The sequence below is a fragment of the Musa acuminata genome, chromosome BXJ1-1, assembly GCF_036884655.1.
Source record: "Musa acuminata AAA Group cultivar baxijiao chromosome BXJ1-1, Cavendish_Baxijiao_AAA, whole genome shotgun sequence".
NCBI lineage: Eukaryota > Viridiplantae > Streptophyta > Magnoliopsida > Zingiberales > Musaceae > Musa > Musa acuminata.
The window spans coordinates 10,609,174-10,633,630 of record NC_088327.1 but is presented as its reverse complement, the minus strand read 5'-3'; the positions used below and the strand labels follow the sequence as shown (position 1 = coordinate 10,633,630).

Here is a 24,457-nt window from a genome sequence, read left to right as displayed (position 1 = left end):
ATATCCACTTCATGCGAGATCAAGTTGTCAGACATCAACTACGTTCACGTGCATATGGCTAATCAGCTAGCAGACTCACTCACAAAGCCTCTCGTCTGCAAACTATTTTTATTGCATCGGTCCAAGATCGACATCCTTAATGGAAGTTCAATCTTGCGGGGGCATGATAGCATATAAGATTTCCTCAACTGCATGAGGAAATCTCTGAGCAGTTGAGGAAAATCCTCTCTGCTAATATGTATAAATATCATCAAGTTCATAATCTCAAACATACTCTGTAATTACATTTCATATTTTATCACTCCTAACCATGATGGGCGAGCAGCGATGAACGGTGGATGTCGTTGAATAAGCGTAAATGCCCTCCTAATTGTCCTCCTCCTCATCCTAATTACGTGTGGTGATCGATGGCGAGGTCGACGATGTTGGACGGTGGAATGGTGGGGAGCGACGAGCAGCGACGTCGGCACAGCTAACGTTCCGAGGGATGAAATACGGGGTAAAATTATCTTGTATTATTTTGGTAGGAGAAAATAAGATATTAACAATAATAAAAAGGGGTTGTCCATAGCATAGTTCGTGCGCTGGGATTCACCGCAAGCACACATTATCTGTAAGTACCTGTCTTTTTTTTTTTGAGATACAGATTAAGGTTTATTCGGATGCCCACTGTATGATTAATTCATTATTTCAGCCATAATTTCCGGGCGAAATAAGTCCTATGTCAGTAATTAGATGTAGGAGGAATGAGGCATAAACGACGACAGCGGCCTGCTAAGAAGACGGCTTCTGCAAAGATTTGTCGGCCCGAATCCGAAACAGCGGCCTGCATTGGCTGCCTTCTCGATCGAGATTGCAAGTCCAAGTTTCATGTCGATCAGGTCGACATCCACACAGTTACTGTACAGTCGTCGGCAGAATAACTTCACCTTGTGAATTGGATTATGATTTGTATTAATTTATCCTTTTTTTATTTTATTAATAGTTTGAGTTCTTATTGTTTTAGAAGTTCTCAAGGCATTTCTGAAGGTGATCTCCTTTTTATCATTTTACCTTTTTATTCTTATTCAACAAATCTTATCTTCACTGCTTGGTATTTTGATATTATGGTTAATAATAAAAAAGTTACTCCTTTCAATCTTAAAGGTGTTTAAATTATCACATCTGATGTTGATTTATAATATTTTAATTACTATTTGAGCTTATGAAAATTCTTGTTTAAACCTTTGTTTCCCATATGCTTGATTGGTACTGGTTCCAAAATTGATCTTTGGGACCATCCCTAGATTTCTAATATCCCTTTAAATAGTTGCCTTAACCTCTAACCTTAATCTTGTATATAATGTTATCATTAATCATACTTAGAATCCTCAAATCATTAACCTTATTAAGCTTATCTTATCTATTCATATACCTTTCTAGGTTGGCTACTTTTAAGAGCTTACATAAATTTATGAATTTTTTAATATAGACTGGTATAACTAAAGGATAATTCAGAGTATCATTGTTCTTCCTAAGAGTCAAATTTTTTTTTTTGTAAACTCATTTAGAATTATCTTCTTGCTTCTTTATCTAATATTATTCACTGTTATCTTTTTGATTTGTCCACTTTGTCATTGTGATTCAGATAATTCTGCTCATTTTTTTTTTCACTTGCAACATTGCTTCTAATTATTGAAATTTTATTCAGTCTTCCTTGGGTATTTGTTTTATATGCATTAAAGAGAGAGATTATCTTGATTCAAACTATGTGTTTTTTTCTTCTATTTGTCGTCTCTATCTCTTTATGGATGCTGTAGAAGAACAAAAATGATGCTTTTTTTCGCAATCTCAACCTCTATTAATACTAGCAAAGTTGTAGACTCTAACAAACCCAAGCAACTTGAGGACTATTTTCTGCCATCAACTACCCATCCATCTCTTTTAATACATGATCATATTATTGATTATGATGCTTCCTTTATCACTAATAACTCTTCTGCTGGACTCAATATCGCTGTTGGAGGTCACATTCATCGGAGTAATGATCATCTAGGTACAAAAACTTGGGCAATGTAGATTGCTATTTGATAGAAAATATATTATTACCAATAATTAAGTGTTGATTTCATAAAAAATTCAATCCAATTATTAAACAGATAACAATCTGACTCATTCTAAAATTGATCATCACTCAAGGTTGACATATATACCAACTATATGTTAACAATACTTTCGTATAAAAATCTTAACTAAAGAAATCTTTATATTGTAACCTCTTAACTTCATCTATCCTCAATATCCAAACCATGTTTGTAAACTATAAAAAATTATTTATGGACTTCACCAAGCTTAAAAAGCCTGGTATACCGAACTTGACTCATTTTTTATATATGTGAGCTTCGTCAATTCTAAGTTTGATATATTTTTATTTTTATAATAACAAAATGGAAGTACTATATATCTACAAATTTATGTAGATGATATTATCAATTGTCAATCTAGAAACATTAACCTATTTTTTGAGAGTGAAAACAATGTTCACATCCTTTGAACTTGTCATATCTAAAAAAAAAAAAAGGTATATTCAAGATCTATTATTAAAACAAATATCTAGAATGCTAATTAAGTTACCACCCCATTTTTTACCACTAAATCACTCAAAATATGTGATGATAGCTCTATTATGAATCTTACATAATATCGCTAAGTACTTATTTTCTTATAATATTTATATATTATATGTCTATACATCTCATTTGCAGTCAATAAATTATCACAATTCATGCATCGATCCTCTATTATGCATTGGTCTACACTAAAACATGTCTTGTGATATCTCAAAGGGACTCTCAATCATGTATTTCTTATTTGTAAATATTTATAATTTCATCTCCATACCTTCGTTAATGCAAATTAGGTAGACAACTCTCATGATAAAATATCTACGTCAGCTTACATTATCTTTCTTAGAGTAAAATCGATCAATTAGAATTCTAAGAAATAGAATACAATCGCAAAATCCACTATTGAAACTGAATATCGTCATTGCCACTATTACTACAAAACTCAATGAAATCACCAATCTACTACATAAACTTAGTGTCACCTTCGAATCTACTCCTATGATAATGTCGGTGCTACTTATCTATGTACTAATCCGATATTTGACCTAAGTATAAAACACATTGTCATTGACTTCCACTTTGTTATAGATCAAGTTATCATATATCAAGTACATGTTTCTCACGTCCATACTTCTGACCAACTAGCATATTTCCTCGTAAAACCTCTGATTCTTACTACATTCTAATTATATTAATTCAATATTAACATGCTCGAGGAAAACTCAATTTTATGACGTATGAGAAAAATTAAACATAGAGATCAATATGAAATGATAATTTTACGTTGGTTACCTCCTCAGTCTCAAATAATCACAAGTTTCAATAAAGAATTTGATTATATAATTTAAATACATGATTAAACAATTTTTTTCTTTAAAACCTATATAAATACATATCATCTGAATATATAAAATTATTATTTTTTATAGTAAAATTTTAAATTCATCGTGCTGTACAACGGTGGTCACCATCTACTCCCCAAGTCGTATTCTTTCCGTACTTCGTTCGCTCCACGTACAGTGCTCTACGGTTTTGATTGCTGCAGGCAACTAAAATAAATAGTTAAATGATTTGATTACACAGAGACTCACCTCTCACCGACCATCTCGGCAACCGCATTCAAATCCCCCAACCCCACCCTCGTCCTTCTCCCCACCCAATTAGTCTCCAAATACTAAGGCCAAGCCATATTCATTTTATTGAACAATGCTTCAAAAGTAATCCAAATATTTGAACCTAATAATGTGTTCAAAGAGATTAATAGAAACAAATCTGTTTAGATTTTATATTTAATGTACTTAATTTCTTTATGGCCTCTTCATTTGTAGTATACAGTGTTATTATTGTATTAGCATTAACTATATCCTATAAATATTCTCATATGAGGTAGGACTCTAAATAAATCTTTCGATCTTATGGTTAGATTGATTAAGAACAATACTAAACTCATCAACCTGACAATTATAATCTATAGTAAAAAAAAAATTTCTTTACAAAAAAAAATCTTAAAATACATATTATCACCCTTGTAACTCTAATATGATAAGAGAAGATAGAGAGAGATCACATTCAAGTATAATCCTTTCTCAAATAGTAGTAACAAGTTACCACTATCCTTGGATCAAACTAAACAAAAGAAGAAGAAACCCAAACGAAAGTAAAATAAAAAGAAAAGTTTTTTCTTTAAAAAATATAAGATCTTGAAATATTCTTAGATTTGAGCCTTTCAGGCTTGAGCTCTTAAGACTTTGATAGATTTACACATATAGATACTATCTATTTATAGGTGTAGAATAATAATTTAGATCAAGAGATTGTTATCTCTAAAACTTTACTTAATCAATTTATTTAAAAGATAAAAGATAAAAAATTTTAAACTCCTTCAAAAGATAATACTTTAAATCTTAAAAGGTGGTGTGGATGGAAGAAGAGGATAGGAGAGGCGAGAGCAGCGAAGCGATGGACGGTGGATAGCAAATGTGGTTGCCAATGCGATAGAAATTACCTTCAATTAATTGCGATGCTTTATTGTGTTCATTTTTGCGCTATGATTCACCGGAGACTTGGAATCTGCATGTATCTTTCTATTTATTTGGATGCCCACAGTAAGCAAGCAGAAGAGCAAGTTAATTAGATGGAAGGACGAGGCACAAACGACGAGAGCGGCCTCCGTTGGCTGCCCCCTCGATCGAGACTGGGTCGGCCACATTAATCTAGTCCTTGTCTTTTCTGAATGTTTACCTCGAACACCCTATAAATCTTCGTGCATACTGTGTGGGTAGAACCTCTCGGCGTCGACAAAAACACTCGAACAGTCCAATGAAATAATTGATGCATCCACCGTATTCCACATTTTCGCTACCAGAATAATATGTGGTGCCAGACGAATCTACGCAGTCCTGTTGTCTGCAGACCAACTTCACCGTCTTTTCATCCACCTTCCGACCTCTCCGAGTCACGCATGGTTTTGTAATTGGCCAACGAGCGGTCAACAAATGAAACACGCCGCTCCTATTTACTGTACGCCTTATCCTTTAAAATGGGAGCCAATCCGTCCCTCTGAGTTCCTAATGTTCCACCGGTGCGTGAGAGACCAGTGAGGCGTCCGACTGCATACCTCACCGAGGGGATCTCCCAAAGACCTCGTCGCCGCTCTTCCGGAAGCAATGCGGGTGGCGGTGATCGGCGCGGGCATCAGCGGGTTGGCGTCGGCCTACACGCTTGCCAAGGCCGGCGTCGACGTGGTGCTCTACGAGAAAGAAGACTACTTGGGCGGCCACGCCAAGACCGTCACATTCGATGGCGTCGATCTCGATCTTGGTTTCATGGTCTTCAACCGGGTTAGTGCTTCAAAATCTACTCCCCGGTGGTCTTCTTTCCGTATTCTTGTTTGCTCCGAGTACAGTGCTTCACACCCGTGAAAGTTCTGTCCAGAATCGTACCTATGTTGTGGAATCGAAAAGATAAAAGATTGAAGCAGTAGTTTTGGCCGACCATTGCATGGTTCTTGCAGGCTCTTTCTTCCAAACGGAGGACCATACATTTGGTTTGCCGTGTTCTCGTATGATCCTAACTCTCATCCTCAAATCTAGCTTGAATTATCCTCCTTTCTACCTCATCTTGAATTTGAATGGGTAATTCTTTATGAATATCTGGGACTTGTTTCCAGAGATTCTGTGAGGTTTTTTTTCTTTCTTTTTTTGGTGTCAAAATTAGAACTAAAAGACATAATGATGAAAACAAGGGAAACAACCACGTTTACGTCCGTCAAAACAAAAGATGTTCTAGAGAGTCATAAATGACACAGGGTTGCGTGAGCTCTTCACGAAAAAAAATTAATGTTAAAATCTAAAATCAAATAATAATAAATTTAATTTAATTGTATATCTCTTAATATCATTCAAAATATTTTTGATATGTAAACATATAAAAAATGATCCGAGGATAATGAAATAGGAACTAAAAGGATATGAGAATAGATTTATAATTTTTATATATAGACACTAAGATTATCTATCTATTTATAAATAAGAGTAAATAATTTAAAATAAGTAATTAGGAGAGTCCAATTCTATCATAATTAATTTTTTATTGATTGATAATCTTTATCAGAATTTAATTAAAAATATAATATATTTTATTTAATTAAATAAAATTATATAATATAACAAGCTGATCGCTACCATATCGTGACTAAAATGATAAGTATACTTTTGATTAGCAACCAATGGACACGAGTAAGATGAAGAAAGTTACCAATCAATAAAAAAAGTTACCATTTGATTTCCCACTACATTTGGCGTCGAGTCACGGCCACCACTGCTATTGAAGGCAGGAAGTCTGTGTGGTGTCGACTCATCTATCACACACAGTTAGAAATAAATTAATGGTGTCACCTCTTCTATCATAATCGACGTCAAATATGGCCAAATTGTTCCCAAACACGTTATTTACCATGATGCGACCATGTATGATTACATTGCTCGACAAAAGAGTAATCGTCGATTTGAAACCATGCGTGCAGGTAACTTACCCGAACATGGTGGAGTTCTTCGAGACTCTGGGCGTCGACATGGAGTTATCCGACATGTCGTTCTCCGTGAGCCTGGACGAAGGCAAAGGCTACGAATGGGGAAGTCGCAATGGTCTCTCCGGCTTGTTTGCGCAGAAGACCAACGCGCTCAATCCTTCCTTCTGGCGAATGATTCGTGAGATAGTCAAGTTTAAGGGCGACGTTCTCATGTGAGTCTTCATCTCATCACAGTTCCTTATTCTTTCTTGGTTGTGTGCGTCCAAATCGAGGATGAAATCGGCGTTCCACGTTGCACCACGACTTCCAATTGACTTACTGCAGCCTCTGCCCCATTCCATCCGTTTCACTCACAGAGTGGTAGTCGGTGGAACGTTTCGTGGCCCAATTATTTATCTCACGACCGCCGGGTATGCCAATAATGCGTCCACTGTGGAAGCGCCATCTAACCATAGGACGTGGTCTAACTTCCGGCCCGAGTTAAAAGTCGGGTTGGAGAACGATCGGCCCGTCACTTGTCTGTTAACGCATGGAGCACCCAAAAACACTAGTAGAGGTGGGAGCTGTGCCCGATGGCTCCATTTCATATCCTACTCGCGCGAGATTTGCTTGCATCTGTCTCGACGTCGAGAACGATCGCCATCTTTTCCCCTTCACGGATCCGGCGTCGTCGTTGCACGGTTTCCCCGATCTGTGAGAGAAGGGCATTCAATTCGAGGTTGCACCATCGCCGTCATCGTCATCATCATCTGTGAAAGATGATGACGTTAATGCCCCTTCCTTCGCGTGATCATCGTCATCGTCGTCGTCGTCGTCGGTGTCGGTTGGAAGGACGGTTCTTATGGAGGGAGGTCCTTCAAACCCATGAAGGATGATCATGGTACATCTCCAAATTCTTTTCGGTTCGGATTTATTCTTGTTCCCATTTACATGCTCTGCAATCTATCAAAATTCGCACGTCTTACTCGCTCAACCCTTATCTGTTCTGGGAAAGGTTTTCTGGGGTACTTCAATTTTTCTAGACCAACATAGGTTCCCTTATATTATGAAGACGAGGATTTGGTGTTTCTTAAACCTCGTGAAGGATGATAAAGCAAAGCCCTAAAGTATCTAAGATGTATGATTACTTATCGTTATATCTTAACCGTAGGGTTTTAATGTTTTCTAGTTTCCGTGTTAGATGTTCTTGAATATATTTGAGAAATCGATATACAAAACTCTTGTTGTACTAGGTACCTCGAGGAGCACGAGAACAATCCTGATATGGATCGAAGTGAGACCTTGGAGCATTTCATCAAGTCACATGGATATTCTGAGCTATTTATGAGGGCTTATCTTGTGAGTTGATTGTTTGATCCAAGTAGCCTTGTTTATCCAATCTGTTGCATGATGTGTGTAATCTTGTAATCCTGCAGATTCCAATCTGTGCTTCTATCTGGTCATGCCCTTCAGAAGGAGTATTGCATTTTTCAGCTTATTCTGTCCTTTCTTTTTGCCGTAACCATCACCTTCTTCAGGTTATATTCTTCAACCTCTTTCGGATGCTTTAATTAAATTATCATTCTCAAATTCTTTTGTTGTTCTTTCTTAGGAAGTTGGTAGGTCATAGGTGGCATCAGCATTTTATTGATAATTAAAGTTATACAGGTTTTTGAGCAGTTCTTCGAGCTGCTTGTGGAATGAGGCACCAATGACAGGAGAAAACTAAAATCATCTTACCATAACTGTATTATAGTAAATGACGTGCCTGATTATGGATAAAGCTATGCCATTAGCTAATTGATTTTTCAACTGCAACGTATTGTTTAAGTATCATATTCTTGATTAAAGACCTCTTCTTTAAATGTTTTTATAGAAGAACACTTTTTGAAATTTGTTTACTAAAATAGACTTATGTCATGTTTCCTTTTCTTTCCAAGTCTACTTTAAACAGCAAACTTTGTTTAAATTTGTGTTACATGAGTTGCATCGATAATATTACATATAAAGTAAGATTGTTGATATTTGGGCTAATTATATATTACCTCCTATAATTAGTTATATTTAGCATCCCGGTCCCTACACTTTCAAAATTACATTGGGATCTTTATACTCATGAAAGTGAAATATTGAGATATCTTTACAGGGTTAAAAAGGTAATTTCATTGGGTAAAAAAATCAAGAAAGAGAGAGAGGTTTTGTTGGAGTAATAGGGTTAAATATTTTACTTTCGTAAATATAGGAATCTCAATGTAACTTTTGAAAGCATAGGGACTTGGATGCTAAAGGTAACTAATTACATAGGGTAATCTGCAATCAGCCCCTGATATTCTTAAAAGTTACTGCATCTAGCTTCATTTAACCATGTTATGTGTACATGTTGTTTGATTTGTCACAAGTTTCTCATTCTTAACAATTTTCATTTAAAGGTTTCGTAGTTTTACTGATAAATATCTATTTCTCATGGTGATCTGTCTGTTGTTCTCATTCAGCTCTTTGGCCGCCCCCAGTGGCTTACTGTCAAGTCACGTTCACATTGTTATGTCAACCGGGTATGGATTTGTCCCATTGTTTTGGTTGTTGTCTGGTTATGCAATGAGGATATACCTCTCTAGAAGACATTGCTTACATTTTAATTCACAGTGATGAATACTTGCTATGAGCAGGTTAGAGAAGAACTGGAACATAGATCTTGTAAAATTAAAACAGGATGTGCTGTGCATTCTGTTCTGAGGACTGATGAAGGTAAACATCCTTTGTGCTATATGATTTCTGGCTATTGATTTTGATAAACTTGAATGAACAAGAATATTACTATGGATGGAAACATTTATTTACTTCATGATTTACATTAAACCCACATGCTGTCTTACCTAGAGCTCGATTGTATCTATTAGTCAAAGATTGGTCTAATCATTTTAACCTAAACAATGAGAGCTATAAGAAGTACGTTACCAAGTATTGTAAAATTTATATGTGGTACTATATGTCTTTACCCCTAAAACACTGGGAACTGTAGGAGCATGATTACCGAGTCATACAAATAAGATATACACTTGATTGTCATGTCAACTCTCATCATGAAAAATCTGATTGGCAGACGCCGTAAAGTTTCATCCCTATCCCTTGTATAAAATGTTGCAGTGGAACAATGGGAATTGAAGAATGTTGTAGTTGTTCATTCAATGTGAAAAAAAAAAAACAAAGAAAGCAATATTATCTTGTATACTCCTACTCTATTTTACTCCGTTTGTTTTAAGTTGCATTGTGTATCTTTTATTTTGCAACCAATGAGCCTATTGATCTCATATTTTAAACACCTCTGTGCTAACAACTACTTATGTAGTAGCATACCAGATCTATGGACTGGTAGTTTATCTTTTATATACCAATGGTCCTCTTGCTTGCAGCGTCTTCCCCTTTGATTAGAATCAGATGTTGCTGTACATTGTAATTAAAGTTTCAAAAAACCAGTAGAGTTTGCAATAAATTAGAATTATGATTAGAATCACATGCTCCTACTCGGAAACATAAGCTTTGGCAATCTGGTGGTATCAATTTGAATCTGTTGTTTCTTTAGAATATCTAAAATCCTTGGCATCACATATGGTACATGATATAATGGGGAATTTGAATAGCACAATAAATTCATAACACTCAGTGTGCTCTTTTTTTATATCTAAATGCCTGAATATGTGTAATCACTAACAAAATTGATAGTTTCTGGCCCTACAGTAGGTTGTTGTGTGTTGGCAGCAGACCACTCAGAAGAAATATATGATGGGTGCATAATTAGTATCCATGCCCCAGATGCTTTGAAGCTTCTAGGAACACAAGCAACATACGATGAGTCAAGGATACTTGGTGCTTTTCAGTATGTATACAGGTATGCTGATGTGTCTCTTTCTACTTTTCATCTGTTCCAATAAATTGTTTCTTAGCTGATATAAATGTAGGATAATCTTAGAAGCCTATATATGGAGCTGATATCTATTATTTGAAAGTTAGTACCTTAAAGTCTAAGATTTAAGCATTTGGAGATATAAAAAACTTCAGCTAATGGAACTAAAAATTCATCTTCTTTTTTTTCACTTGAATGTCATTTGAACAAATTTATCGTTCTTTAATGGTGCTTTATGTTCCAAGTATCTAGCAACCTAGGATGGTATAAAGAAAAACAGATGAATAAACAGAGGATGATATTGAATGAAGAGAAAAACGCTTAAGTATTGTGCTTTGACACCCATTATCTACTGCCATACTTAGGTAGCTCATAGCATCATGTTATAGTAATTGTGTTAGATCACTGTGCTATAGTATAATAATTCCAAGAAAAAAAAAAAACATGGACCATCAGCCAATGATAGTAAACACATTAGGATTATAAGTTATTCATTAATCTAGATGCAAGATAACTTTTAGGCTTACGCATAGTGTTCTACCTTTTATTATATATTCTTATGATTGGATAAGTGCATTTGGGGAATTAATATAAGAAATATTTTCTTCTTTACATAAATGTTTGTTGTGAGGTTCAATAACATATATAATGTCTACCGTGAGTGAAGGTATCATCCCTTCTTTCTTTCAATTTATGATATTCACCTTTTTCTCATCTTTTTCTTCTGTCAAGTTTTAATCTTCTATTACCTCATACAAACTTATTGTTGCTACCTATCTGCATTCATTTGCTGGCTACTTTTTGTATTGTCTTGCATGTTTTGATGCAAAGCCTGATTTAGGATATTTCTAAGAAATAATGCTTGGAATTTATTTGGTGTGGGAAACAGCTCAGAACACCTTTGTTTTACTGCAATGAAGTAGAATTTGGATTCTGGGGACTCGAGAGTCTTGAACAAGCTCATTATTTTCTGATATAACAGTCTGTTAGGATGTAAAGATGGACAAATGCTTAATGAGAAGTGCAATCACTCATGGGAATATCTGCCCTCTTCTTTTCCAAATTCAATTACATAGACATGTCTCCTTTTGTTGTTAATATTTCTGCTTGTCAATATATGTAATTAAAATTTCTCAACGAACAGTGATATTTATCTTCATCGTGACAAAAGTTTGATGCCCCAAAACCCATCAGCATGGAGTGCTTGGAACTTTCTTGGAACTACACAGCATGGTGTATGTGTTACATATTGGTTAAATGTGTTACAGGTGTGTAGTGCACTTGCTACAGGATATCGTTGTTTGTCCAACATAGTGAATTTTTCAGATTTGCTTCTATAGTTCTATTTAGAGGAAGCTTATCTTGAAAGTTAACATTCATTTTTTTCCAATTACTACTTACATTCTCTATATTATCGTGCAGAATCTAGGTTCTACTGGTCGCCCGTTTCTTGTAACTCTGAATCCTCCTCATATTCCGAAGCACAAGTTACTTAAATGGTACACTAGCCATCCTTTCCCATCGGTTGCAGCTTCAAAAGCTTCTCTTGAGCTAGATAAAATTCAAGGAAAAAGAACAATATGGTTTTCTGGAGCATACCAAGGTAAAGCAAAAAACTTCCCACAGGGAATTCTTGTCTACTTTTTAGTTTTTATAATGGGGCCAAATGTATGAACCAATGTTAGGCTTACTTGCATATCATGCAGGTATCCATGATAGCTATATGCATGGCCAAACAAACATTATGTGGATGTGTACACCTATACATACTAGTGAATAATGCACATGCAGATCCACATGTGAGATGAGAATAACAAGAGAAAATTGATAATTGATTCCGGTGATTAATTTATTGGCATCTTTAAGAGTATTTTTCTGGTTTGGTGATTAATTTTATCTTGCATTTTTTTAAAAATATTATGAAGAACAACTATTTGTTTATAATACTAAAGTGCTCCATTGTTTCTACTTTCCCGCTAGAACAACTGTCTCAACTACCAAGTAATTGCTTGCCACCTTACTTTTGTAAAATTTGAGGAGTCAATTGCTAGTAGGTGCTTCAATTCATCATCTAAGATTTATTGTGCAGCAAAAGATTATTAATTATTTCTTCAAAAAAATTATTTCTAGCATTCAGTTCATAATCTAACATTGCTAGTAGGTGCTTCAAAAAAAAAGAAAAAAATTAACATCGTCTAACATAGGTTATTCTTTAAATAATAATTTTCTACAGTTACAGTTATTGCCTATTTGCATGTTATCCATAAAATTATCCATGTGAAATTAACTAATAAGTAGTTCTTAAATTAGCTTGATGTCAAGGTTTTCAATGCATTTTTAAATGCATTGAAAATTAGATATAAAATACATATCTTATTTAAATTCATATTTAACAGTTCTCAAGGTTTTGAACAAAATTATTACTATTTATCATAACTATGTCACCAAATGATAATTAGAGGCCCCACTTGCAGTAGATTATACCCATTTTTTCTTGTACATTAATCCCTAAATATAAAAATTTCAAAGTAATCCCTCTATTCATCATATCTGCATACTAGTACTTGAAACCCAAATCATACAGATCACTGATTTTGCCTATTTAATTTAAAATACATAGATAGTCGAGGGGCTTGAGGCCACAACCTTTGCACCACAGCATGGTTGCTTTGCAACCTGGGCATCAAGGGTTCAAGGGGCAATCTTTTTCATGTCATCCATTGGTTGTGGGGCTCCCATGAGTACATGATAACACTGATTGTAGTTGCACTTGTAGAGGTCTAGTTCACATAGATCAACCCTTTGACGATGCACCGAAAAATTCAAACTTTTTACTTCATGCATTGTTATATTTTTGTCAATTGATCTATAGCCATTTAGACGATTATATCCATTATGATTACTCCTTTTAGAATAAACATTAGATCTTTTAAGAGTTACATGCAAATCATATACTCTTTGGAAGGCACTTGGTAGATGTTTTTCCATACTTTTATAATCTGGATATTTTTATAACACCATTGTAATTAATATATGCTGTGTTAAAGAATTGATTTTTTTTTTTGCTGTGGTATTTCCAGGCTATGGCTTTCATGAGGATGGATTAAAGGTGATGAAGTTTCCTTTCGTTTCTAAAGTTCATGCTGTATATTGGTGCCAAAGTCCAGAATATAACTACATATATGTTTTATGTTTATAATCTTCAATAAGTGACCCAGCATAAGTTCATGTTGTATACCGGTACATCACTTTTTTTTAATTCTGCAGGCTGGCATTGTTGCTGCAAATACTGTGCTTAAAAAGGACTCTAACCTGCTGAGGAACCCAAAGCATATGGTACCATCATTGATGGAATGTGGAGCAAGACTTCTTGTCACTAGATTTCTTGAAACTTACATCTCAACTGGTTGCTTAACGTAAGTGTACAAGTTTAGTAACTGATACAAATTCATATATCATGGCTGTCAGATAGCCAGTTGGTTACTGGTGCTTATACAGAAGATGACCTTCAGTTGGTTTAAATGAGTAGTTGTAACAAAGCATTTATTAAGTTGACATAACCCGTGCTGTTGGCTTGCAAAGTTCCGATGCTGTACCAACATAATTATGCCAGCAGCACTTAAACCTTGAATCTGGGTGAGAAAGGGAGAAACTGGCCAGCAAAAAAATTATCTGGGTAGTGAGAAAAACAAAGATGTATAGCTGGGCACCTTGGTCTTTGTTTTAGTGAAAAAAATGAATGATTTTTCTTGTGTTTAGCTTTTTCTTTATGCATATAATACTAGTCAACATTTATTTTTTTCTCATAGTTAAATCAGAATTATGATGATAATGAGGTTAGATTCATGATAAGCATAAAGTAGATATAAGTCTACTCAAATATGTTAGAAAAGGATAATTCGGCAGATCTATCATGAAAATCTCCTCAGTTTTCTTTCTTAATCATCCTAATTAACATAACTTCTTATCCCTAGAAATGTTAGTAACCTGGTCAAGATTTTGATTCCACAATAAATTGTGGTGCAAGCAATTGAGTCACATAGTAAACCAGTAAAATGTGGATTCCCTTGAAAGTATGCTATATTTATGCAAATTGTTTTCTATTTTAGTTCTCACATACATATCAACTTCTTACTACATCATTGCAGGTTGCTAGAGGAAGGTGGCACCATATATGTATTTGAAGGTACCAGCAAAAAGAATTGCTATAAGTCTGTCCTTAGAGTGCATCATCCCTTGTTCTATTGGAAGGTTCCTTCCCTCTTTGCCAGTCTCAAGTATTAATTGATGGGACACTAGTCTGCAGCTTTCGCGTGGCACTGTATATCTTTCACAAATACTTATCCTTGGCTCTTTTACATTTTGACAGATTGCTTCAGAAGCTGATTTAGGCCTTGCAGATGCATATATAAATGGATACTTCTCTTTTGTTGATAAAGAGGAAGGTCTTCTGGATCTGTTTATGGTATACTTGATGTCCACTTGCTAAAATATCACAAAGCACTCGGTGAATCAACTTGGGAATATTTTTCATCTTTGTCTGTGTTTATTCCTGTAGGTTCTAATTGCCAACAGGGATCTTAGAAATTCCACTGGGAAGAATATGAGGTCTACTGCTGTACTCTCCCCTGTAGTTTACTGAGATCATTGCTGACAGGTGTACATGCTTGCATTTACTTATCTATACTATTTAATCAATTTCCTCTAAACAAATGATGCCAGAGGTTGGTGGACGCCATTACTTTTGACAGCTGGAGTTGCTTCCGCAAGATACTTTTTGTGGCACATCTCGAGACGGAACACTATAACACAAGCTCGTCAGAACATCTCTCGTCATTATGATCTGGTTAGACTAGAGACTCTAACATTTTCAAATTATACTTGATTCATTTTTGTTCAGACTAACAATGTTATTGTAGCATCTATTTAGCTACCATTATTTGCTGGAGTTTGATCAATAAGCTTCATGTCATTAGTATCAAATGACTTCAATATGTAAAGAAGCCATTGTATTCTGTCCATTGGTTATGTAGAAAATGTTTTCATTGTTGGCATTACATGACTATGAAGTTGGATTTGTTTTCGCATTTCTGCAAAATTTGTAAAGCTAGGCCATGATATTATGACTGCCGTCTTTCTATGACTATGACCAATCAAAGAGCAATGGTTTGAAAGATAGAACATCGAATTATGCAACCATAAGGTGATAATTAAAACTTAAAAGTACCTTAATGTGCTGACAACTGTCTTATAGCATACACCAGATTTCATCCGTTAACTGTTGCATACTTATGAAGTTCATAGTTGAAAGACTATGGTTACCCTTGGAGATTTTTCTATTGACACCCTTCCACAATAACTGGGATAAGGTTAACATAAGAACTGTCATTTCAATAAAGTGGCTGTTTCTGTTTGCATATGTTCCCTCAGTTGATTGCCTATAAGCTTCATATTGTAGTTAGTGCACCATTTGGATGAAACTCTTGCTACCATCGACCTAACTAGAAAAGGTTGGCTTTCATAGGGTAGCTTCAATATCCAAGTGTTGATCAAGCAATTTTCATAAATCATTCCAGTATTTTGCAGTACTTAACAGATCATATATGATATTTAGATTACAAACTTGGATTTTGATATGGGATGTAGCCGTGACATAAGAATATTCAAAAGAAAAGGTACAACTTCGATATGGAAATAGTAATATTACATTATATGATAAAACCTGAATTTTCTTTTTTGTGAATTTGAATGACACAATTTTTTAAAAGCAACAATTTAGTAAATCAAAATTGGCAATTTGTGAATGCAAATTTTTTTCTGGAAATTATTATAATTGTCAGTGGTCTATCTTTCAAATTTGGGAATATAAGACCCATGTAACCTAAGGGGTACTTCATTTTTCATTTTTCATCACCTTTAGCTTCAGAGAACTCATGTTCTTGTGATTATCATTTGTAAAATGTCTTGTGGTATCAAATGTATATGATGATGATGATTGCTGTATAAGATTTGCTTATATAATCCATCTGTCGTCTTTCTGGTTTGTAACTGAAATTAACTTTTCCATGTATACAGAGTAATGACTTCTTCTCTCTATTTTTGGATGAGACAATGACATATTCCTCTGCAATTTTCAAGGTCCAGAACTGTCATTGGTAGTTTGTTATTTTAATGCTTTTGTTAATGCATTGTTATTGCAATAGTGGCTTTTTATGGAATCTAATTCTCTTCACAAATGTCATTTTATAGACAGAGCATGAGGATTTGAAAATTGCCCAACTACGGAAAATCTCTCTTTTAATTGAAAAGGTAAGTTTATGGAACCACTATTATTTTCTTTCATTTACTCATTCTTATGAAATTTTCTACCTTGTTTATCGTCAAGGCTCAAATCAATGACAAGCATGAAGTTCTTGAGATTGGTTGTGGTTGGGGAAGTTTAGCAATTGAGGTTGTTAAGCAAACTGGTTGCAGATACACAGGAATTACCTTGTCTGAGGAACAGCTAAAGTATGCTAAAAGAAGAGCAAAAGAAGCTGGACTAGAGGTATTTTGCTTTGAACTTAAGGTTTAAATTATGAAGGAAAATATCATTAAAAAATATAACGATAAGGTTCTCAATTGCAATCAAAATCTTTTTACACTCTCTCAATTTATTTTCATTCTGAAATTTGAATGTATTGCGTTAGTTAATTTATTCACTTTAATTTGTTTATCCACATTGCACTATACAAGCTAATCAAATTGGTGGCTGCATATTTATGCATATTATGTTAATAGTTTATTAATGTAAATGTTGTTTAACCATCAAAAATATCTTGGTTGTCTTAATCTTGATGATACCAAAATTAACTACTAGATTGGCTGGCCAAATGATTATTTCCATGGTATAGCTCAAGTATAGACAACACAAGCATTTAATTGTCTCCTTTGTACAGACATACATGAAACACCTGAGATGTTCTCTGTCGTCTTATGCCCAAGGTGTATTGCCTGCACAAGTGCATTCATTCAATTGTCCTTGATTCCTTTGAATATTTTCACATGAACAAACTAACCATTGGATACCTTTTCCTTGGTACTTAGCATTTTGAACCAGAAACTCAATTTCACAGATGCCTAATCAATATGTTTGGTCATGTAATATCACAGCTGCAAGTTTTGTATGGATATCAATATAGGGCGATTATCCGTGAAAATACCCTCTTTTTAGGTATTTCCCGGATGATGCCCCCTTTTCATAATTCCCAAACAGTCACTCCCTATTTTTAATGTTCCAAAAATGCCCCTTCAAAAAGCTGTTATTTTTCTCCACTCAATCAAAAAATTTTCCTGCCAACTATTTACAGTGTTTTGTGGGTTGGTTTTTAACCACAAAAACACTGTAAGGCTAGTTCAAAAATACTGTGTAGTATTTTTATAAAAAAATATCATTGTGCTTTTAAGAAAAAACATTATACCGTGTTTTTAAACGAAACATTTATGTCATAGTGTTTTTGAAACAAAAACACTATACAATATTTGTAAAACAAAAATACTATATAATGTTTTTTTGAAAATAAACAGTCTTTTTATGGATAAAAGTCAGCCTACGAAACACTGTAAACAGTTGGTGGGAAATAAGTTTTGGATTGGGCAGACAAATACATAACTTTTGAGGGGTGTTTTTGAGATTTTTGAAATAGGAGGTGACTGTTTGGGAATTATAAAAAGGGGTACCATCTGGGAAATACCCAAAACGAGGGTATTTTCCCGAGCAATCGCTCATCAATATATGATTTGTTAGGAGACAGAATCCGAGTATTAAGTTTGTAAAAGATAAGGGACTTGGAAAATAAAAACAACTGTAACAATATACTTCAATATGGATCGCATGTGAAATATTAATTTACAAATTCTTATATACACAAAAATCTTCTATATGTTGACATTTAGAATCTGCAGTTACTAAAAATAGTCTTGTCAACATGATCAAGTGGCATGAAATTCATTGTACATGTTGGATATGCAGATTTGTACTGACATGATTCACAGGGTTTGACACAATCATCTAGAATGTCATTCAGCTTTCACCATTACACCCATATTTCATACAAAATGTTCTCTTTTATGTCTTTGTTCTAGTACCTGATTCAAGCTAAGAGCTTTAGCCTATTGACCTTCGTGACCATCTTTGTTGAGGGTTTTGAGAAATAGATAATCTCTTTAATTCTTTTTTGGTCAGTTAAGTGCATATATGCATCCATGATGTGCACTTGGAACAAGGTACATACAGATGCTTGCATGCGGAAACTCTTAAAACTTTTTGCATCAGACCAGTTAAATGCTTGCTGATATTTTTGATACGGAAACCATGCCAAAGGCTTTGAAATTAGCTGTAAAACTAGCTGTTTGAAGGGAATACTGTCTGTAACTCTTAGTAGTAACACTTGCTGCTGCATTTAACTTGAAAAGTTGCTTTCAGAAAGAACATGATGGCGAGCATTTCCTATTTATTTGTGAAAATCGTATAGACAAATGGTCATGGAGTTTTTTTATTCAATTTTATTCTTATTGAAGAAATCTACTTTCACTCTTTCAGGATCACATTAACTTCATGCTGATCGACTATCGCCAACTACCAAATTATAACAAATATGACCGAATCATATCTTGGTAGTATTCACTGTGTGCTTTTTATCTGAGATGTATCGAATTACTTGACTGACACTCTATATAGTGAAATGATTGAAGGAGTAGGTCATGAATACATGGAGCAGTTCTTTGGTTGTTGTGAATCTCTTCTTGCCGATGATGGCATATTTGTCCTCCAGGTTCATTCTAGTGGCCTTTGAATTTTTAGTTATTCTTGAGTCTTTTATAACTGACAGATTGTGCAGATTTAACTACTGATATAACCACTGTTGTTCTTTGAGCTTCTATGATTTTACAGTACAACTTTCTGTAGATCATGTTGAATAGTGATGATCTACAATGTGTTGGTTTTCTCAGTGTTTCTTCCATATCTTTCCATGATTATGTTGGTCAAAGGAACAATTACCTTGGCAAAAATTGCATTTGGTCCTACATTTGGTATTATGAATTAAAATTTCTAGGCAAAATTTGCTTGGTAGTGAGGGTCCCAAGACAATTAGGTGGCAAATAGGTTGTGGAAAAAGCAAAAGGGTAGGAAGCATAATCTAGAAAATTGCTAAAAAAGAGACTAGAAACTATAGAAGATGGTAAGTTCAGCACAAGTTGATGAAGACAGCAGTGCGGGAACCAAGACAATTTGGTGACAAATAGATTGCCTAGGTTGTGAAAAAAGCAATAGATTAGGAATCATGGACTAAGAAATAGCCAAAAGAGCAACTTATATTATATATAAAAGAGGATAAGTTCAACTCAATCGAACTGGATGATGGACACAACATAGAATGATATAGAAAGACAAAACAGTTTAAAAGCAATGGTGAAATGATATTATGATGTTATAGCCAACGAAATCTCTTAGGTTATATATACAGACTAAAGTGATGACGTATATGTATCTTAGCTCATAAATATCACTTATGAACTACAAGTTGGTACATATGACGTTGATGCAAGTTAGGAATCCACTAAGACTTAAGGTTTCCTCACATTTTGCTCAATTTTCAGATTTATTAAAATAGTGGATTTTCTATAGAAGCAACTTGAGCTCTACGTCCATATGAGGCATTTGAGCATTCATCTGTTAGCTAGAAGGGACTAAAGTTTTACATTGTGGCATTTGGCTTTCTGATATTTATCGATGACAATAGTTGAGCTATAATCTAAGTAACAATGGTTGTTAAGGTTATGAGAGTTTTTCTTTGCTGCACTTGAGAGTAACTTTATTTTGAAATTTTAGAACAAAGATTCAACTTCTAAAAAGTTTCGTAAGTATTGGACATTTCATGCAGTAATGTGAAAGAAGCTCATTAGCAACTTGCGCTTCTTTTGGTTCATGTTTTTGACATACGGAAAAGTGTTCCAGAAAATTGAGAGGTTCGGTATTCATTTGAGAATTTTAGTTTTAAATTCAGTTTTTCTGATATAGGAAGAACAGGGTTCTTATTTATTTAACATATACGAGGAATTGAATAGAGATGGTAAAACCGACGATAGCAATTTAGATTGTAGATGAAGAACTCCTTATCAATGTGTAAAAAATCTAAAAGGCAACAAGTGTTGGATTTGAAAAGCATGTGAGTTGGATGACCAACTTCAAGAATTACATTAAATGTTACACTGGCACTGGTCTCATGAAAGAAAATACAACATACTGTGTATGACAATATATTTCATGTGAAGAATGTTTATCTAATTGGAGATTAGCATTGATGGGACTGGCAGATGTGTTTCTTAGCAGGTCTTTATTTGTTTTCTAGCTTTGGTGTGTTGACTTTCTTTATGACATATGATTTATCGTTTTAGACAGGCATTAGTCATGTTCAACTGCAACTCTTGTGAGAAACTAATAGGATAAAACTTTGATGCTCCATAACTAGTTGTTATTATTGAATCTGGTTCATATGATGCTTTGATGATTTGAGGTTCTGTGCTCCTCTAGCTTGTGAACACAAAATATAATTTATTTATTTTAGATTCTTAAGATAGGTTAAATGATAAAATAGATTAACATAGATGTTATAGTTAACCCGAAATTAGAATCAGAAGAGCTTCTTACACTATCTATATTCATGAATTGTATTTCTTTAATTATTTTTTTCTCTGCATTGTTAATTTTCGTAGGATAACACGTTTGTAGCTTTCTTAGACTATAATATGTCCCACTTTGGTTACCTTGCAGTTCATATCAATCCCAGATGAACGCTATGATGAATACAGGAGAAGCTCTGACTTCATTAAGGAATACATCTTTCCGGGAGGATGTCTTCCTTCTTTGGGTAGAATAACAACAGCTATGGCTACTTCATCTAGATTCTGGTAACAAATTGTTTGAATTAAATGTTATATTACATGCTCGACATTTATAAGTGATTTACATGAGTTACATTTTCCTGGTGTCATTTCCCAAACCTCTTCAGCACTCATGGTTGTTTCCTGTTCATGTAGCATTGAGCACCTTGAAAATATCGGCATTCATTACAACCAAACACTTCGATGCTGGAGGAATAATATCTTTGCGAACAAGGAGTAAGTATCTACCTCTTTTTTTCATGTATTTATGAGCATATTGCTGACATAGATTAATCATAGTGGAGGTTCCTGGGTAAACTGTTACTGCCCTGGCCCCTGTATATTGTGGGATGGGGCTTATTGTCTTTTTGGTACTCCAATGTGCCCAATGTCCTGTTGCCTACCAAGCGGGCAAACTATGTCTGCTCCTGATCTTTTTTGTCAGTGTGACCTCTGGATTTTTGACAACTGCCCACTACAAAGTCCTTTTTGACCAAAATTTAGGCTCTCATATGAATTTTGTACTTGTATCATCTCAGTAGCTTTCACCTGCTGTCCAACAACAAGCCGTTTCAGATATTTGGTGGAATACCAACTTACAAAGCCATCAGCATGGTCAAATGACTGAATCAAACTATTTCTGTAGAAGAGTTAATAGAGGAAGTTTAAATTCAGTTTTCAACCATTTGCATGCTTTGTTTACCAATTAATGATAGTATTTCGTGTTATTTTGGAATTCAATGTTTCTGTTACAGATATTGTTGTCCGACAAAAGTCTTCTTTGGTTTCAGAAAAATTCTTGCCCTGGGATTTGATGAGAAGTTTTTTCGCACATGGGAGTATTATTTCATGTACTGCGCGGCTGGTTTTAAATCATGTACGCTTGCAAATTATCAGGTATGTTCATAAGTTATTATGATAATCAACATGCCCTAATTAACTTTTCTATTATGATCCTATTAAGTGATTATAACACAAATTTTTAATATAGTATCTTTTGTGCTTGACAAGAGTTGATGTGAACTGATCTTAACTTGGGATAATGCAGATAGTGTTTTCTCGTCCTGGTAACTTAAGAGCTTTTGGTGGACCATTCAACAGCATTCCCGCTACCTGTTGTTGATTTTATATGTTCGTTTGGTTTGTTGGTGTTGTAAATGATTAAAGTGGTGCTTATGATTACCCATAAAAGTCGCTCGTCATTTTCCAGAGTTTGGTTATATGCAGTAATTGATTGGACTATGACAAGGACAAAAATTATCATCTCTCTGACTCGCACAACAAACAGAGAAAACAAAATGATTGCAGCATCTATTGAACAATCTAGTGTATTATCTCATTCCAGCCATGTTTCAGGTCGTTGAGATTTTACAAAGATGGGAAAGTAGTATTAATTGATGTTGGCTAGTGTTTGGTCTTTTGATCAAAGTAGTAACAATTTCTTCCTGTATTTCTTTTTTTTCTGTAAACTGTTCCTCCACTTCACTACCGCTGCTTAATCAAGTTTGTTCAAATCAACTATCGGGATTTTGGTCACCACGAGTGACAAGATGAGCACTGACATTAGCCCATTTTTCAAGGTTTAAATATGCTTGAGAGCTGCTTCTGCGACTGGAAACGTGCAGGTAAGGCTTGCGAAAACAACAGCATGTCGTCGTTGCTTTACATGGAATCTAATCACCGTTTGTGAAAACAAGAATCTCAGTCCTTGGCGATTTTGTACTGATTTAATTTTTCTCAGGGCTCTCTGATCTGGTAATAACCGGAGGTAAGCTTACCTGAAAACATTGGACCTCTCTTTTAATCCGGCTAAGAGAAACAAATCTTTATATATGTAAGAAATGCATTATAGTGGCAAAGTGGATGATTCATTCTCGGAGCGAAGTGTGTAAGATGCGAAGTTTTTGTCCTTGGTATACCGTCCGCTAATAGTAGAAGAGTCTCAGCATGTGCTCGATGGCAGGGGCATTGGCTGCCGTCTCGATCGAGATTTGAGTCGGCCCTCCTTTGGATATTTACCTCGCATACCCTATAAATCTTGGTGCATTTTGTGTGGGTAGAACTACGCGGCGTTGACAAAGAACTGGAGAGTCCAATAAAATAATTTTATTGATGCGTGCATGTCCAAGTTTCGTGTCGATCAGGTCGACATCCACTTCGCTGCCAAGCAAAACACAGTCGGTGCCTGACCTATTCACGCAATACTATACAATCGTCGGCAGAATAACTTCACCCTGTTAATTGGATTATGACTTGTATTAATTTATCCTTTTTCTTATTTTATTAATAGTTTGAGTTCTTATTGTTTTAAAAGTTCTCAAGGCATTTCTGAAGGTGATCTCCTTTTTATCATTTTACCTTTTTATTCTTATTCAACAAATCTTATCTTCACTGCTTGGTATTTTAATATTATGGTTTATGATAAAAAAAATTAATCCTTTCAATCTTAAAGGTGTTTAAATTATCACATCTGATGTTGATTTATAATATTTTAATTACTATTTGAGCTTATGAAATTTCTTGTTTCAACCTTTGTTTCCCATATGCTTGATTGGTACTGGTTCCAAAATTGATCTTTGGAATCATCCCTGGATTTCTAATATCCCTTTAAATAGTTGTCTTACCTTCCTTAATATTAGCTTAACCTCTAACCTTAATCTTGTATATGATGTTATCATTAATCATACTTAGAATCTTCAAATCATTCACTTTTTTTTTCTTTGATGACCTTATTAAGCTTATCTTATCTATTCATATACCTAACTCTGGTTTGCACTTCATACCTTTCTAGGTTGGCTACTTCTAAGGGCTTATATAAATTTATGAAATTTTGAATTGAGATCGGATAATTTGGAGTATCAATGTTCTTCCTAAGAGTCAATTTTTTTTTTTTTTGTAAACTCATTTAGAATTATCTTCTTGCTTCTTTATCTAACATTATTCACTGTTATCTTTTTGTTTGTCCACTTTGTCATTGTGATTTGGCCAAGCTCCTCGGCTAAACAGTGATCGAGCCAT

The 24,457-nt window shown here is 34.6% G+C and overlaps 1 protein-coding gene across 5 annotated transcripts; it reads left to right on the top strand.

The window, feature by feature from the left end:
• Positions 1-5,147: 5,147 nt before the first annotated feature.
• On the top strand, positions 5,148-22,837 carry LOC135672546 (uncharacterized). 5 transcript variants are annotated; one of them, XM_065181040.1, is made up of 24 exons: positions 5,152-5,446; positions 6,631-6,848; positions 7,869-7,974; positions 8,052-8,153; positions 9,108-9,167; positions 9,282-9,360; positions 10,336-10,501; positions 11,661-11,784; positions 11,939-12,119; positions 13,597-13,625; positions 13,784-13,932; positions 14,665-14,767; positions 14,886-14,981; positions 15,075-15,124; positions 15,239-15,362; positions 16,592-16,654; positions 16,766-16,825; positions 16,902-17,063; positions 19,098-19,171; positions 19,236-19,329; positions 21,330-21,466; positions 21,596-21,676; positions 22,231-22,336; positions 22,488-22,837. In XM_065181040.1, the coding sequence occupies exons 1-24, from the start codon at positions 5,273-5,275 to the stop codon at positions 22,560-22,562; spliced, it is 2,613 nt and encodes an 870-aa protein (XP_065037112.1). In that variant the 5' UTR covers positions 5,152-5,272; the 3' UTR covers positions 22,563-22,837. The 5 variants fall into 5 exon arrangements, 4 of the variants coding, with proteins under 4 accessions (XP_065037112.1, XP_065037124.1, XP_065037119.1 ...); XM_065181052.1 differs by having other exon boundaries at positions 5,153-5,446; positions 10,354-10,501; XM_065181047.1 differs by having other exon boundaries at positions 5,153-5,446; positions 10,351-10,501.
• The last annotated feature ends 1,620 nt before the right edge of the window (positions 22,838-24,457 follow it).

Bases quoted from the DNA above. Each gene is read 5' to 3' on its own strand.
- LOC135672546 (XM_065181040.1), top strand. From the start codon at position 5,273: ATGCGGGTGGCGGTGATCGGCGCGGGCATCAGCGGGTTGGCGTCGGCC. The intron at 19,172-19,235 runs GTAGTATTCACT...CACTCTATATAG, and splicing joins TATGACCGAATCATATCTTG to TGAAATGATTGAAGGAGTAG. The intron at 19,330-21,329 runs GTTCATTCTAGT...GTTACCTTGCAG, and splicing joins ATGGCATATTTGTCCTCCAG to TTCATATCAATCCCAGATGA.